This window comes from Ovis aries, chromosome 22 (genome assembly GCF_016772045.2).
Source record: "Ovis aries strain OAR_USU_Benz2616 breed Rambouillet chromosome 22, ARS-UI_Ramb_v3.0, whole genome shotgun sequence".
NCBI classification, from domain to species: domain Eukaryota; kingdom Metazoa; phylum Chordata; class Mammalia; order Artiodactyla; family Bovidae; genus Ovis; species Ovis aries.
Window position 1 is genome coordinate 33,112,414 of NC_056075.1, and position 17,622 is coordinate 33,130,035.

General features: G+C 45.6%; 1 protein-coding gene across 49 annotated transcripts in view; it reads left to right on the plus strand.

Moving 5' to 3' along the window:
• The window catches only part of TCF7L2 (transcription factor 7 like 2), a 200,627-nt gene that overhangs the window by 110,025 nt on the left and 72,980 nt on the right, over nt 1–17,622 (plus strand). For 18 of the 49 annotated variants that reach the window (XM_042238689.1, XM_042238704.2, XM_042238680.1 and 15 more), the window contains one exon: nt 15,548–15,691. The exons of 28 other annotated variants lie outside the window; for them this stretch is intronic. In XM_042238689.1, the coding sequence (XP_042094623.1) occupies nt 15,548–15,691 (144 nt within the window). The remainder of the gene's footprint in view (nt 1–15,547; nt 15,692–17,622) is intronic. 3 more of the 49 variants (XM_042238682.1, XM_060404486.1, XM_042238711.2) reach the window with 1 other exon arrangement.

The following is a 17,622-nucleotide window of genomic DNA, read 5'->3' on the forward strand; positions in this document are numbered from 1 at the left end:
GTCTTCTGCATGTTGAGGGATTGTGTGCCCACTGGGCACATAGAGAGTTCACTCAGGGCATCCCCTTCACCTGTTTCCATGCCCACTGGTTGACGCTGAGATCCACAAGGGCTCAACCATCTACCAGAGAATGTTAGTGGAAGGAACAATGATGTAGCCTTTTGTGCTGGGGAGCTAGCTCCATTTGCTAACTCCCCACTGCAGGTTTTAAGCATGAATTCTGTAGCTGACTTCCTTGTTTTTTGATACTCATTTCTACAATGTAGAAGCCCTGTGTTCCGTCATGTCTAGTAATAGAGCAGTGCTGTGTGGGGTGTGTGGGATGGGACACACACACATATAACGCATACACACACGATGTTCTCACAAACACACAGGCCAGGAGAAGTCCATGTTTAATCATTTTGGCAGTTACCTGGGAGTAGGAGCCTTCTGTGTTGCTGGTGATTTTGAGTGTGCACATGTGTATTTTGGAGACAACCTCTGTGAAAATTCTAAGGGCCAATGGAGGGCCTCTCCAAATGCCCTGTGGTCCTATTCAGGGCAGAGGATTTTAGTAAGGGTGGTTGGTATACTGTAGGGGAGTCAACCAGCCACCACTTTGGAGCTAGATGGGCTGGCCAAGGTTTCTGGCGCCATTCATTATTACCTCTGTATGACAGCAAAGTTAATTCATCTCTCCCTTTCTTTAAAATATTTTTAAAAAACCAAACTGCCTTTAATGGAGCTGTGTAGTGACAGGTATCAGAAACCCAAGGTGAACAAGGTTAAACAAGGAAGAGGGGAGTTCTTTGACTGCCATAACTAACTTGTGGGAAGGCAGAGGAGGAGCTTGCTGAAGGGCAGCTGAGAGACTGTCCCACGAGGGGACATCCACCCTCGGGTCTCTGTTTGCTTCTGGAGGATGAGTGGTGTCACAGGCTTTCATCCTTAGTTGGAGGCTTGTGGGGGCTCTTGCCCTAACTTGACTCAGACCCGTTCCTGGGACAGGATTCTAATTGGTCTGTCTGGATGAACTGGTCTAGTTTCTAGACGAATCAGTGAGACAAGGAAAGGAAGATCATATACACAGATGTTGGCTCCCATTGGATCAAATGACTGACTGGTAAGATTTCCTAGGATGGATTAGCTGGAGTCAGTCTTTAAAACACTTACTGAAGTTAGCATTCAACAGGTGGTGTGAAGATCTTAGCCTTTTGGTGTCTTCTCGATGCTGTTCGTTAGTTTTTCTCCTTTCCCTTGTAAAGGAGATCATAAGGGGTTAGCCTGTCTGGAGCCAAGAACTGGTCATGACATCTCCTCCTGGAAAAGCCAGCGTGATCCTGGGCATCGTCCCTGTGCTGTTTGCTGTGGCCTGTCTGGTGAATAGGGGCAAGACTTTCTGGCGAAGGAGAACCCTGCAGGAATAGTTACGCGGCATATTTTGAGGACATGGCATTTCAGGTACAGCTTTCATAGAGCTCCCAAACTTTGGCAGTTATTATTATTGTCTTTTAAGTTGGTCAAAGTCTTAATATTGAAGGTGAGGAAAGAATGCTGGGGAAAAAAAAAAAAAAGAAACAGAGTTCAGGCAAAGATAGCAGCCAGTCCTTCTCTCTAGAACCTGGCGTTTCTCTCTGAGGCTTCCTGTGGGAGCGTACACAGGAGCATTCTATGGAGTGTCTACCATGTCCTGGGTGCTGTGCTAATAAGCTCCTTACCTCCTCCTTGAAATTGAATCCTCGTGACATTTTAGGGTAGATAACATTGTTACTCTTGTACCAGCAGGCTGAGTCTCAAGCAGGTTAATGCTTTACCTAGATACTTCCTAAAGACCTTCCAGATTATCTTTACTTCTAATCCAATAGACAACATTTAAAGTTGACTAATCCAGAGGAGGATGGAAGCCCTATGTTTGCAGTGGCTAAACATTTTTTTTTTTTTTTAATAAAAAAGCAGCCACTGTCCGTTTCCCCCAATTCCTCCCAGTGCTAGGCAGCTACTACTGTATGTTTGTCTCTGGATTTGCCTGTTCTAGACGTATATAAACGGACTCATACACCATGCGGTCTTTGTTATTCCTTTCACTTCGTAAAGTGAGGGACTTACGATGGAAACTTGCCTGAGGTGGCCTCTTAGCCTCAGCCTTCTGGAATCCAGTGTCCTTTCGCTTGTCTCAACTCTGCCTCACTGCCTTGTTTGCTGCAAGAGGCCAGAAGATGGAAAAACCCAAGCGGACATTGTGAATTCATTTTGCTTGAAATGAATACACAACTCTGGGAAGCAGGCAGACGAGCATGCTGGCATTGGTAGTGGAACCTGGGATGAATGGATTCCTCCCTCCGAGTGCCCAGTGGGAACTCCAGTGGTGATGGGGAGAGAGTTAAAGGCTGCCTCCTTGGCCTCCACCTCCAGGGGAAATTCCTGCTTTGAGGGTACCCAGGGCCTGGGAAGCTTGAGTATCTGTCTTTTGTGATGCTGGAACAGATGTGGAGGTAGTGGTGCTAAGGGGGCCTCCAAGGGAGTTGCAGGAAACGTCTCCTTTTCTCTTTGGCTTTCTCCCCGGGGCCTCCCCTGCTTTCCTCCCCTAGTTCACACATCGGAGGGAGGAATCTTTTACTTTTTCTGTTCTGGTGTGGCAGCTGTGAGGAATGTTATCAGTGTCAGGATTGGGCGTGGGCCCAGACCACACTGGTGCCTGAGCTGCAACGGAAGCCGAGCCTAAAACAGCAGGGCTGGTCTGGTGTGAGCTGGCCAGACTGACATGGAGACTTGTCCACGCCAGCCTGGTGCGTTAAGGATCTCGATGGCGGAGGTGGCTCAGGTTCTAGCAGGCAGGTCACCCTGGTGTAGTTCATGGAAGACGGCCCTCCCTCCCAAGATAAGTGGGCTCCTCTGGGTCGGGAACCTGCCTGGGGCTATGCGGATGCCTGAAGGAGCAGGGTTGAGTTGCCACTATCTTCAGACATGCTCCCCAGAGAGAATGACTGTTCAGGCACATTGCTGTTAATACGTGGGAAAGTGCCTTCCAGATCACCCGCTCACTTAGAAACTTATAAAAGGAGCCGATACAAATGTCATTCATGTTTGGAAGACAAGCAGTGGCATATGAGATGTTTTTATTTGTGGTGACTTGGTGGCTGATCATAGGTTGGTTTTTTGCCTTGATCTCTAGCTATCTCTTATTTCTTGGTTTCCCTTTTGGGATGAAAAGAAATAAGACACAGGGTCCTTCCCCTCGCACGTCATGGTAACGATGTAAGGATTGCCAGTGGGTCCAAGACCTTTCTGATGTCTTAGATAAAAATGTGAAACCAGGGTTCTCAAGGTGACTTAATGAATTCAGATGTTAAGTGCTGAGTGCGGAACCTGGCCCCTGAGCTAGAGTAACTACACTGTTGAGGGCCACAAGGCTACTAGGATGCTGGCAGCCAGCCGCGTTTCATAGGGCTCAGCCTTGTGTGAGATGGTGCTAAGAGGGGTTCCAAGGGAGTTGCAGGTCACCAGGCAGGGCTGGCTGCCTCATGGATCTCTCTGTTGTTTTTAAGTCTGTTTATTTCTTTTTCTTTTTTTTTTTTTTTGGTCACACCAAGTAGCATGTGGGATCTTAGTTCCCTAATCAGGGACCGAACCTGCGCCTGCCTGCACTGGGCCATAAGCACTGGACCATCGGGGAAGTCTCTCTCACTGTCTTTCAAGCAGGCGCCTTTCCAGTCTAGAAGCCTGACAACAGGCAGAGTTCCCGGGCTCCTCACCAGCTTGGGGTCTGTAGAGAAAGAGCTGTTGTTGTCAGCGGGGGAGTGTCCATCCCCAAAACCTAGGTTTAGATGATGATCACGAGAGGGTTTGGGTTTAAATGGGTCACAGGGTGTTCTGAATTCTTCCCTGCGGAGCTGCTTCCCGCTCCCATTTTTTATTCTTGTCAGCCTTTCCAACCTGTCGGCCTTGGTGTGAGTCACTTCGTCAGACGGCCACCCATCCCCGTGGCCTGGACGGCTCCCAGCAGGAGTTGCTGGCACGGCGTCCAGAAAACAGACCACACCCTGGGAATAACGATGTGTTGCAGCGTTTCTCACTCTGGACCAGAGGCGCCAGGGTCTTGAAATGGGTCTGGGGTTTGGCCCCCTGGCCCCTGGACTGCTGTGCCCTCTTGCACCCAGGGGTGATGAGCAAAGGAATGCTTATCCGTGGTGGTTTGAGGGCAGTTGGCTGGCCAACTAATCCTCCAAAGGGCCAAGAGGTTGTTGGTGCCGCCCCTCTTCTTGCTTGAACACAGACATCCTCTGGGATCTCATAGATTCTAGAGTTAATTATGCAAAACCTTCTGGACTTATGAATTAGAGTTGGGCTCCATTTTTTAGTTTGTACTTTGGATTCTTTCATTAAGGAGATCAGAGATAAAAATATCATTGTTTTGCTGACTGGCTACCAACAGACTCCTCTACTCTGAACAGGGAGTAGTTTGGGTTTTCTTGAATGACTGGGATATCTATTATAGATCAGCAGATTACTGCAGCCCTGCCATTTTAAAGAGACCTGTACCTGCACCTAGGGCTTCCCTGGGAGATGAGGGTTCAATCCCTGGGTTGAGAAGCTCCCCTGGAGAAGAAAATGGCAACCCACCCCAGTATTCTTGCCTGGAGAATCCCATGGACAGAAGGAGCCCTGTGGGCTACAGTCCATGGAGTCACAGAAGAGTCAGACATGACTTGGTGACTAAACAACAAGTGCTTGCTCCCGCCCGTGCCTTTAGACACATACCGCTCCTGCTGGAACTGTCACTTCACCCATTTGTAAATGCCAGTGTTAAGGATTCGTGCAAGACTTGTAGGGCACTGTGGGGCCTTGGCACATAGTTGAAGGCTGCGTGCTGGTCCCTGGGGATGTTTACCAGATCATCATATTTTCCTGGCTTTCTGAAACTAATCGCTGTGGGAGGATTTGGATGAGAGCTGGCCGATTTTGTTGTGGAGGAATCTGGGTCCTTTGTCAAGCTAGGGCCTCTGCATCAGCCCTCATTATAGGGAAGTGTTCAGGCCAGTTACCTTTAGCTCCCTGGTTCCCAGCTGGGGTGATTTTGCTGTCCAGGAGGCATTCGGCAGAGTCTGGATGCATTTTTGGTTGTCACAGCTGGGTCGGGGGGATGCTGCTGTCATTTAGTGGGTAGAGGCCAGAGATGCCTGCTAAGGCAGGCGCCTGTCACTGCCCCCCCCCCCCCCCGCACCCCACCGAAAGAACTATCAAAAAGTCAGTAGTGCTGAGGTTGAGAAATCCTGCTTTAACACAAGTGTTTATTGAGCAGCTTTCCCTCTGTTATTCCTTAAAGTAAAAAACACACCAAGGTAGAAGAAAGAATATCTTTAAAATGAATGACATCTCAACTTGCCAATGTATGTTTTGTCTTTTTTTTTTTTTTTTTTTGCCAATTACTTTATGGCTTAAAAAAATCTTAGTGGTTTACTAGAGTATTTTTTTAAAAAAAGAAATGGTTAAAAACTACACAAGCATGATGATTTAAATGCTAGTAGTTTCTCATACTTCCAAAAGCCAGTGATGCAGAGAAAAGCCCCTGTGAGCTGTGTTTTGTTTGCTGTGGTCCAGCAATGGATTTCGATCGTACCTGGTTATTGGGATAGATGATGTGAAGTCATTACACTTGGATTTCTCGAAACCTACCAGCCTCCCACTCACCTAATAGACTTTCCTTTTCCTTTTCTTTAAAATTAAGTGTGAGCCCCAACCAAGTCATCTTGCTTCTCCTGGAATACTAAAAGTTTGTTGTTGTTGTTTTTCTTAGTATACGTCCAGCTTACCTTCTAGAATTCATATTTTGCTTTCTAAATCCTGTTCTTAAAAGGAACCATCTATTGACAGTACATCATAAATTTCCTGGCTCCTCCATGACATTTCTGGGGAAGTAAATGAAAGGTGTAAATTAAGAAAAGCAAGTGTTTGTGGTTCCTACTTTAACCTTCTGTTATGTTAAATGGCTTTGTTGAAGAGGGCTGTCATTGCTCCTGAAAACTTGGGAAAATCCGCAGTGAGCTGTGCCATTAGTTGCCTTTGGGAGCGCAAGATGTTTGATGTGAAAATTATATGGCCACATCTAATTGGGTATATTTTCACCCTTCTGGATATCAACTCAAGAGATGACTCCCCCCCTCCTTTTTTAGCTAAATGGTTTAACCTGAATTTCATGCTATTATGAATTGCATTCCAGTAATCCAAGTGCCATTTTTTCAATGTCTTTTGTTTAATAGCCTGTCTGCATGACCCAGCCCTATAAATTTCTAGACATCTGGCAAGAGCTGGATATTAATCCCTCCCTGATTTGGGGAGTTGATAAGACCTAAGACTCCCCCATAGTTCACACTCCTCCTTGCACCCTGTGGAAACCTAGGCAGCCAGTGGAAGGAAAACAGAAGCTCTTTGGACCTCTGTTTCCTGTGAAATGGGAATAATAATTCTTACCCTGCCTGTTGCCCAGAGTTGAGTATTTGCTTCAAATAAAATGTGCTCAGAAGGCAGTTAGAGATAAGATAATGGTAGTTAGGTCAATTGGAACTTCAGAATTTAAAACTATACAGTTCACCCTTTTAAAGGGTGCACTTTAGTGATTTTTAGTATGCTGCTGCTGCTGCTGCTAAGTCGCTTCAGTCGTGTCCGACTCTGTGCGACCCCATAGACGGCAACCCACCGGGCTCCCCTATCCCTGGGATTCTCCAGGCAAGAATACTGGAGTGGGTTGCCATTTCCTTCTCCAATGCATGAAAGTGAAAAGTGAAAGGGAAGTCGCTCAGTCGTGTCCGACTCTTAGCAACCCCATGGACTGCAGCCCACTAGGCTCCTCTGTCCATTGGATTTTCCAGGCAAGAGTACTGGGGTGGGGTGCCATTGCCTTCCCTGGATTTTTAGTATATTTATAGGATTTTGCAACCATCACCACAGTGAAGTTGAGAACATTTCATCACCTGCGAAAGAAACACTGTCCCCATTAGTTGTCACTCCCCGCTTCCTCCAACTCACCCCCCATCCACCATCTACTCTCTGTCGCTATGGATCTGTCTCTTCCTGACATTTTGCATGTATAGAATCATATATGTGGTCCTTGGTGACTGACTTCGTCCCCATTAGTTGTCACTCCCCGCTTCCTCCAACTCACCCCCCATCCACCATCTACTCTCTGTCACTATGGATCTGTCTCTTCCTGACATTTTGCATGTATAGAATCATATATGTGGTCCTTGGTGACTGACTTCTTTCACTTAGCATGGTCTTCTCAAGATTCATCCATGTTAGACATGTGTGTATGGCTGAGTCCCTTCCCTGTTCACCTGAAACCACCACGACATTGTTAATTTTCTTTACCCCAATACAAAATAAAAATGTTTAAAGTTTGGGGAATAAAAAGATCATCCATTTTGTGGCATCTGTTTCTATTTCATTACTTTTTAATAGCCAGATAATATTCCATAGTGTTGCTAGATCACATTTTACTGATCCATGTATCAGTTGATGGTAAGCTTCAGAAATTTAAAGATATTGCATGCGTGCATGCTAAGTTGTTTCAGTTGAGTCCGACTCTTTGTGACCTTATGGATCGTAGCCCCCCAGGCTCCTCTGTCCATGGGATTTCCCAGGCAAGAATACAGAAGTGGGTTACCATGCCCTCCTCCAGGGGATCTTCTCGAACCAGGGATTCTAACCCTCATCTCTTACGTCTCCTGCGTTGGCAGGTGGGTTCTCTACTACCAGCACCGCCACCTGGGTGTCCTGTCTCTGTTGTCTTCTACACACACACACATATGCACACGCGCACACACCCGCAATTAGGACTTATTTTTTCCTCTCTCAAGGTTCTCTTTAATCTGATTTTTACTGATGTGTTTATTCAAGATATAAGCATCTGGGGTAGAAGGATAGTGCGTGACTTGAGTAGCATGGGATAATTTATCTCAGATCTCTTATCCTATGACTCCAGCTCTCTCCCTTTCAAGCTGAGAAACTCCAAATACCATAATTCTGAGAGAATTCATCACCCCAGTCCAGGCAGGAGCACACCATGGTTGTCCCACGTGTGTGCCCAGTGACAACAGTTACGATTAGCAATAGTGTGATTCTTTCTGAGGACAACTAGGAGGCGAGTGTGATTTTGGAACCAGAGATGTTAGCGAATGGAGCTGGCAAGCCTTTCCCCAAATTCTCAAGTACCTTCTCGTTCTAAATGAGATGGTGTCATGGGTGGGTCCTACCTGTGAGTGTCTGTTGTTTTTGAATATTTATAACCTTATGGCCTTGCAGTGTGATTCCTGCTTTTTCATAATGTTTGGGGAGGTTTTTTTTTTTTAAGTTATTTCAATTTAATAAGTTTTTAGGCCATTAGTATAGTGCATTTAAACCAAAATGGTTGTTTTTCATAAACACTGAGCAGGTTTAAATAATGTTTTCTCATAAATTAGTCCTCATTTCCACAGTTATTCAGTTATTGCACCATGAAGACCCTCTGGAGTTTGATGTTGTCAGGAAACGTATTAGCAGAAAATAGTATGTTATTATCTAATGCTAATAATCAGTGAGAAGAGAAGACATTTAATTGGGGCTCCTGCGACTAGCAAGATGTGAACTATAAAAACATTTCCAGGAGAAATTCCAGGGTTCTTCTAGAAACCTGTTATTTGCATTTTAAAACATTTGGTCCTATTGATATGGGAGGAGGGGGTTGTTGATCAACACTGCTTTCTGTTTTGGGGCAAAGCGCTCCAAATTTCTTGAGTGGTAACTGGCTCCCCAGGCACAGCTGGTCTCTGTGTTGTCTTTAAAATCTCTCAGCTCCATTTTGGGGTGCTTTGCTTTATCTTTTTTAGAGAGTATGTTGGTTTGTAAAGAGAGGATTACCAAGTACACACTGCCAGTCCCAATCAAACTCTCTCCCTGTCTTGGTCCCTTGATTCTACGCAGTACTGTCTATGGCCCCCAGGGGCAAAGTATGGACCCATACCCCTTCCCAGAGGCTCTTCTGGGAGAAGGCACTACCCTGTACCAAAAATCTCATCAGTAGCCTGTTATTACGTTTATTTGCTAGCTGGATGCACAAAGCTTCCTTCAGCCATTCTGGACCTGAGCTTCTGCCTCTATTTCTTCCATAGCAATCTACGCCTGCACCTGTGAATCAGGTCCTTTTCTTCCAAAGTAACTGATGAGCATGGTTTTTCATGAGCTTGCTGACATTTTACTTGTCTGGAGAGATTACACTGTTAATCTCTCAATTCCATATGCAAATGATGGAGATGGAGGTTGCATGGAGAAGCTTCGGTTTTCCATCTGCTGAGGTCACCACGGAACCTCATCACTGTCTGAGGAAACAGACCGGAGCAATACACTGGTGTTCTGCTAGCGCATGGGTGTCCGAGGAATTAGTTTGGCTGTAGAAAGGACTTCATTTAGTGTTCCGGCGATGTCTGTTAGAACTTCATTTACTTTTTTCATGCCTTGGCTAATTTTCCATTATTAAGGTTGGCTGTTGTACATTATTACCATCCCAGAAAGCCTTGACTTCACTTTCTGGGCTACTTTAGTGTTGATTTCAGCTAAAAAATAAAAGCATCTCCTTTATTCAAAATTACTCAAGTAACTCTTTTTTTAAACTTTATCCCAAGCTCTTCGAAAACTATTTTAGATGATTTTCCTTCATTTGTTTCTACCATAATAAGAAAGTGGGTTTCTTTTTCATCTTCTCAATTTGTTATTGAGAAGTACTTTTTTCCCCCTCAGAAAACAAAAGTTGGCAAAGTTTTCTTTAAACCAGGAAACACCATTCAAAATGATGCTACAAATTCCCTTTTATTATACCTTATCGCTGAAGTATTTTTCCTTGGCCATGTAGATATTTTATCTGATAAAAAAAAGTTTTTTCTCCTAGATGTCACTGTTTATAATAAATATTGCCTCAGTGTCCATGTGCAGAAATCCAGGCATGTAAGATTTGTACTCCAAGTGATGGGAGGAATTAATGCTCCCCCCAACCCTCCCACCCCCATTCTTCTCACCCTGCAGATTTGGAGCACATTGGAGGTAGGCAGGGCCCTCACATGACTTGACACAGTAAGCCCCCAGAAGTACAGGGCACACAGCTAGTTGGTGGGAAAGTGGCAGTGAAAATAGGGCCCTACATCCGTCTCTTTGCTGAGATCGAGGATGATAAAAGGCTAGTCTAAGAAGGGACTTAATATTGGCTCCTTTTGTGTTCATTCCATTTGGATCCCTAGTCTCTTTCTCATTAAGATGAAGTTCTTGAGGGCTAAGGCAGACTTCATTCCTACATCCCTTGAGTGTAGGGGTGATGGTTACATTTCACCTGATGCCAGCTCTAAGCAGGGTGGCCCAGTGATACTGACCAGGAAGTGACAAGTGATATTGACAAGAAGGAGCTGCTCTGTGCGAACTGGGAACTTGCCGTTCCTGCAGGCCACTGTCACCCCCACTGGAGGATACCCACTTACCTCTGCACGCCCGTTGGTGGGCAGTCTGTACACACACCACACACAGACTCTCACACCTTATCACTCACATGCTCATATTTTAGAAAAATAAGTCATGAAAAGTAGTGTCATGTACATTTACCATGTCTGTGGTGGCATGCTACTTTGGGAAAAAACTGGACTCACCTTTAAAGATAAAAATGGTGGCTTTCCCAGCACCATTACAGTTTTTTTGTGTCGTTTGACAAGACCTTTCTAATGTGATTAGTTCACACCAAACTTACCGTACTTTCAGAAGTGACAATAACTGATAGAGCATAAAGACCTGAACCCTCTGAGTTTATGTGTGTGTGTGGTTGGTTGGATGGATGGATGGCTGCTGTTGCTTAATTGTTTTTTGTATCCTTGTTTACATACCCATGTGCATGTGTATGTAAATGATAAAGAGATAAGAGGATTTCACCCTCTTGCCAGTTTTTTTTTTTTTTTAATTATCATTTTATTAGTTGGCTTCTTTAGTGGAATGGTTCTTCCCACGTCCTTCTCTCAAATGGATGTTTTTCCTTCCCGAGATGCTGCTGTTTCAAAATAAAACTCTTCCATGTTATGCATAGAACCCTGACCTCCTAGTTTTTAAAAAACCTGGGTTTTTGGTTTGTTCTTTTCTAGCTGTATAGTCCTGGGGAGGTCCCTTTATACCTAGACTTAGGGATTAAAAAAGAAACAACAACAACAAAGAATTCAATTACATGATTTCTAAGACCCATTCCATTTTGCAATTCTGATTCCTTTGAGAGACCCATAAATAATCCTTTCCCTCTTACTTGGGGGGAGAAAACATATAAAAAACATAACCCAAATGTATTAGGGTTCTCCAGAGAAATGGAACCAATAGGAGATAGATGGATATAGAAAGAGACTTATTGTAAGTAATGAATTGACTCATGCAATTATGAAGACCAAGAAGTGCCTAGATCTGCACTCAATAAGCTGGAGGCCCAGGGAAGTTTATAGTTTAGCTCTAGTCTGAGTCTGGAGGCCTCAGAATCAAGAGAGCTGGTGATGTAGTTCTGGTCCAAAGGCTAGCAGACTTGAGACCCAGAAAGAGCCTGTCTTTTAGCTCAAGTCTAAAGGCAGGAAGAAAAACTCCCACGTCTCAGCTTGAAGGTAGTCAAACGGGAGGAGTTTTCCTTATTTGGTTAGGATCAGCCTTTCTTCAGTTCAGGCCTTCAGCTGATTGGACACGGCCTACTCACATTAAGGAGGGCAGTCAGTTTTATTCATTCTACCAGTTTAAACTCATCCAAAACACAGAAACACTCAGAATGTTTGACCAAATATCTGGTCACCCCATTGCCCAGACAAGTTGACCCATAAAAATTAATGATCACACCAAACTTTACTGAAACAAAATTGGAGGCTTTTGCTTTTTTCCTCCTGCTTAAGCAGTGGATACTGAATTCTCCCAGTAGCCAACAGCTGTTGACCAAATTTGGTGTGAGTAACACATTTCATATAAAATCTGTATGTGTGGAGGCTTTAGTATTTTTAGGGGTTTTGATTTTTAAATGCTTTTCAGCTCCTTCTATACTCTCTTTTTCTTTTGTGTTTATTTTTCCTGGCAGAGCAATTTGTACTTTCTATCTCCTTGGTTTCCATTCTGTTACATTAACTTCTGAATGTTGCCCAGCCACCTGCTGAAGGTGGCTTTAAGCTCATAAAGAAACAAAATAGTAGAATACACAATTATTGCTCCAACTTTTAGTGATACACCTTGATTCTGCTCCATGTCGTCATGTCCAGAGCTGGCCAACTCACCGTGTCCTCAGGGGCCACGTCATCAGGGAAAATGAAACCTACCACCTGCTTTGCCTGCCATCTTTCTTGACATGTCACAGCCTCAACTTCTGGAGACCGCATCTCAATAAAGTCGGTCAGTGAAGCCAGTGGCTTTGGAGGCACTAAAGGAGAAGGGCCGAGTGGCAATTCTAGCAGGCGTGTGGTTTTTGCAAGGTCCCCACTCCCCTGTCCAAAGACTAGCCACACGCCACAGTCATTCTTATTTTGAAAAGTACTGGACACTTATCTCCAGTATATTGCCTTGTAACAATCCCCTCATCATGCCTGGATCATGAAACTCCAGAGGCCTTCATTGACTTTTCCTGGAACATCTCCAAGTTTTTCCACATTACTGCTTGCTTTGTGGATGGATGATTATTGAGGTCAGTCTGACAAAGGCGACTAGGTTTCTCTGGTCAGGATGCCCTTCTCCTTCCTCCAACCTAGCCCAAACTGGCCCAAGGAAAATGAGTGTATTGACCCATACTTGAAAAGTTTATAGGAAACATGTGTCAGGCATGGCTGGATCCAGGGTCACGTTATTCCAGGACACCATTTCCTTCTTCCTTGGCTCTGCTTTCCTCCAGGTTGACTCCGTTGCATAGGGGCAGGTTCAAGTCCAGAGAGACCTTATCTCCCTGCATGACTCTGAACCAGCGTCTGTGGTCAGGGGGCGTAATGGGCTGAGTGCATTTGAACTGAATAAACTTGCCCATCTGTGGAGCTGGGGGCTAGAGTCCACTCTATCCAAACTGAATGGGTCAAGAGTTGGGGTGATACCTCCTAAATAATTCAGGGTACTGTTACCAGAAAAAGTTTGAATGGATGCTGAGCGGAAAACTTGGCAGAGGTCTGTGTGTCATCTTTAGGATTTGTTGAAGAGTCTTGTATTTGTTAGGGGAAAACTCATTTAGAGTTCTCTCAAGGTAACAAAATGACTTGGTGTTTGTATGCACACTTAGATCTATTTATGAGAAATCCTATACCCCCCTCCCCCCAAATTTGAAGTGGCTTGTAAGACTTCATATTATGTAAAAAGATGGGAAGTGAATAATGAAGGAAGTTAGAATAAAGAGGAAAGCAAGATAGACCTGTAAGATAAGATGGGGGTAAGGGTAATCTCACAAATTTCAAAACTGGAAGATCCTACGAGATTGGTAGACGTGACCTGCAAATTTGGCTCTGAGGTTCCCAGGAAGAGTATTAGATCCTGTACAAAGGGGGAGAGAGAGAGAAAATGTGTGTGTGCATGTGCCCATATACCCATATGTGTGCAAGCCCCTCTGGGAGTGGAGACCCTGAGAGGCCATGGGAAGATAATGTGGTCTGGGGTATCCTTAGATTCATTTCTTTTCCAAACTCCTGGGATGCTTGCCCTTAGGAATGTTACGTCTTTGCTCTCAGCATTGTGTTAGGAAGCAAAGCAAGCAGACCAGGATTGAAACCCCCATACTGCTGGGTTCCTTTCAGGAACAACTGAAGGGCTAAACCGTGTTCCCTTTGGTGGGAGGCAGTAAGATGAGTCACTGCTGTGATGGGGGCAGAATAGGATGACCTCGGTTGTAAAGCTAGGCTAATCTGGAAAATGGACTCATGCCTGGACCGTGACTCACGTTCCTGTTTACAAACGAGCCCTGTGGAGAAGGGCAGAGAGGGAGACTCTGCTTCCCGGATGGAGACCAGAGATGTCCAGGGCTGGGCACCCGTGCTTCCTCTGGGGCTTGGGCTGTGCTTCCTGGGGGCAGACCTTGGGCTTCCTGCAGTGGTGACTTTCAGTGTCCAGCCACGGGGACAGTTGCAACTCATGAGGGCAATGGCGAGGCACCGGTTTGCAGGTGATATGGCCCCTTCTCATTTTGGGTATTCACATGCTTTTGGCTGGTTTAATCCACCTGGAGAAACCACCCCCCCCACCATCAGAGGATGCAGTTGTCTGAGAACCATGTAAATTATTCTAGAAATGTGGCTGCTGTTTCACAGATTTGTCCGCTATTTCCATTGCTTTTCTAACTCCTAGTCTTCAGTGCCCACCATGCTCATTCTGCTATTTAGTGAATATCAGAACATAAAATATTGGGTATTGTGCCCAATCTCATATTCTTAATTTTGAATTCAGTTTTTTGGGGGGGGATTAAAAAGGGTGAAAAAATTTGTTCATGGGGATTTTCCTTCACATAGAACTTTTTAACAACTAGAGTAGAGAAGACATAATTCTTTATCATGAACAAAAAAGTCATAGGTCTTTTTTTTTTTTTTAACAAAAATTAGAATGATATTTCCTTGTTGTGAAATAGCCGTTCTTGGACCCCAGGTCGCTCTTAACACCGATCAATTCTCTACCCCGTTTTTAGAGCAATAGTCAACATCTGGACAGGAAGATGTATTTATGTAACAACAGTATGAGTTGAGTGAGACCTGGTTCTGGTCCCCCTTACCCTGCCGTCTACTAGCTGTGTGACCTTGGGCATGCTCCTTAATGTCTCTGAGTCAGTTTCCTCCTCTGTAAAATGGGCACAACAGGACCCACCTCACAGGGTAGTTGTGAGGAATGCTGGAATGACACAGATGTTCCTGTCTAGAACCCTAAGCAGAGAAGCAGCGCTCATCACAGGGCTCTGGCTGAGTTGAAAGCAGTAGAGCACTGACTTCTGAGCACTTGGGGCTGGTGCTCCCAGATCCTTGAAGGGGTCCAGAGACGCCGGTGTGGTTGCAGCTCTCAGGTTGCAGCCTGGCAGAGGGAACAGTATTAAGAGAGCTCCCCAAATAGCTCTGGCATGGAACCCTATGCAACTGCATTTTTGTAGGGTAGAAATATTGACTCGGCCCAAATGTTCATTTGGAGTTTTCTTTAGAACCCGGATGAACTTCTGGGCCAACCCAATAGCAGCAATATTACATGGTTTAAATTAATGGATGATTCGGTAAGGTAAGTTGAGAGAGAGGGAAAATGCTAGCCAGCAGGCTTCTAGGAAGAGGGAGTGATGGGCAGAGTGGGCAGAATGGGAAGGGATGCCCCAGAAAGGCTGCCTGGAAGAGGCTGTGTTGAAGATGTCTCTGGCAGGGTCCCCGAGCTGGCCGGCAAGGACTCGGGAGAGTTCCGGGTTCGAGCGGGGCACCGCAGTCCTCTGCCTCCTGGAGTCTGTAGAGAAGCGGGGGTTGGCGCAGGACGTCAAGCTGGGGGCCGTGAATGCCTTGCTGACTGCGCACGCCTCCCTCCCGAGCCTCACTCTGTTCCCCTTTCTTCCTGGCAGCAGTGCCCCCTCCCTTGCTGCACTCAGGGACATGACTGTCAGCACTTCTACCCCCCCTCAGACTTCACTGTCAGCACTCAAGTCTTCAGGGACATGAAAAGGAGCCACTCCTTACAAAAGGTTGGGGAGCCCTGGTGTTTGGAGGTAGGTCTCGGAGCAGAATGACGGTATGAGATGAGCGGGCTCTGGACGGAAGCCACCCATGCGCACGGCTTCCTTCCCGCTGGGGCAGGACCCATCCTCCGTGGCCCCTGCGTCCTGTCACATCACCGTTACGTTGGCTGCCACGATGCCAGGCTGGCCTGACCACGGATAGGTTTATCATAGCCGTAACAGTGCCAGTTTATAAGGACAAGGGGAAGGGAGGTGCTGCCATGAACCCAAGGCGGTGGGCTCCTCGTTGAAGCCACATGGTCTAGCATCATGCGTGGCTTCCATAAGAATGATGAACAAGGTCATCCCGTTAAACTTGACCCCGTGGAAACGATTTCCTAGGACTCTTCAGAGCTTCCAGTGGAAGAGAAGGTATCACCTGAACTTGGCCTTTGTTCTTCATTCTTTAGAACTTATCGATTTTCTTTTCACATCCAGGGTGCCAGGCTCTGTTCACCCTTTCTGCAGTGGTGCTTCCCGAGGCAGCAGTGTATGGCTTTTCTGGCAGATGTCGCTCTCAAGGACAGGAAGCATTGTTAATTTCCTTTAAATAATTCAATCCGATGTCAATACCTCACACTGCCCCGTGCCTGGGAGTGACAGTTCTCTTCAAATTAGTAGTCCCAAAGAACAAAGAACATCCAGAACATGTTTTCATCCTCAGAAAAGCAGAAGTCAACGCAGATAAAAACCATAAAGTTAACTCTCTAAACTTAAACAGTGCGTGATTTAGTAACTCATGCTAGCTTTTGACTTTTTTCCTTTTTGAAAAGCCAATTAGTAGAGCCTCTGTCTTTGATAAACATTGATTGTGTACCTACTGTGTGCTGATTGCCCTGCAGCATGTTAGGGCTGCAGGGACAGAAAACAGCAGAGGCCTAGAGTAATACGTTGCATTTGTCGGTGCGTCTTGCCTTTGGAGAGGGAAAAGGCGGGTGAAATCATCCTGAAAAGCGTGTCCTAATTTAAAAAGTAGTTAATAGCCCTGTAAGAAAACAAGACACAGGTAGAGAAACATCCAAATGTTTCATCCAAATGCTGGAGAAAATGTCAGCACATCCCTTTTTTACCTAGTTGTGAGCTCTTAATATTTGGATGCATTTCTTTCTTGTCATTCATGTGTCTGCAGTTTAAAAATGGTTTGCAAAACATTTGTAAAACATGGAATGGCTCCTTACAGAGTTTTGTCTTTTCACTCGGTTATTCTCGTACACTATGTTATGTCTTAATTCTGGTTAGTTACACGGTGTCTTCTGGGGCTCTTCCTGTCTGATTAGTCCCCTCTGACCAGATGTGACTAAAGCTGAAGATGTGTCTAGGGTCTTTTGAACCACCCCCCCGCACCCCACCTCTTCTGATGAGCCCTGTGCTTGGAACCACTGGGGCCCATGTATGAATACAGCCCGGGTCTTTAACTGGCCTGAGTCAGATGGAGCAGGAAGGCTGACTTCTGTGTGGCAGCCCTGGCCTGCAAGGAAGAGCTTTTTCTCAGCAGCCCCTCTTTGGTTTGGCTTTTAATAAGCGCCTCTGTTCATCCTAACTATGGATGATAAGGCCATACCGAACATAATTATTCCTCCACCAGGGCCTGGCAAATGGTAACTCATTAATCTTTGGTCAGAGTTACACGATAGATAAAGGAGAACCAGGCACCCATTCTGAGTTAAAGAAAACGAAACAGAAACACCGAGTTTCTTCCTTATAACTCGAGATCCGCAGGCGCCGACGCCTGTTTCTCAGCTTGCTGGCGCCAGTTTCTCAGCTTTGCCCTCAGGACAGGGAAGCATCTCTTGGGGAAGAGCCAGTTACCCCGGCCTCCCAGATGGGGGACTAAGTCCCTAAGTTGTGAACAGACCAGACGCAGAGACACCACTTGGGCTCTGTGACCTCAAGCGAGTTACCTACCTGCTCTGTGCTTCAGT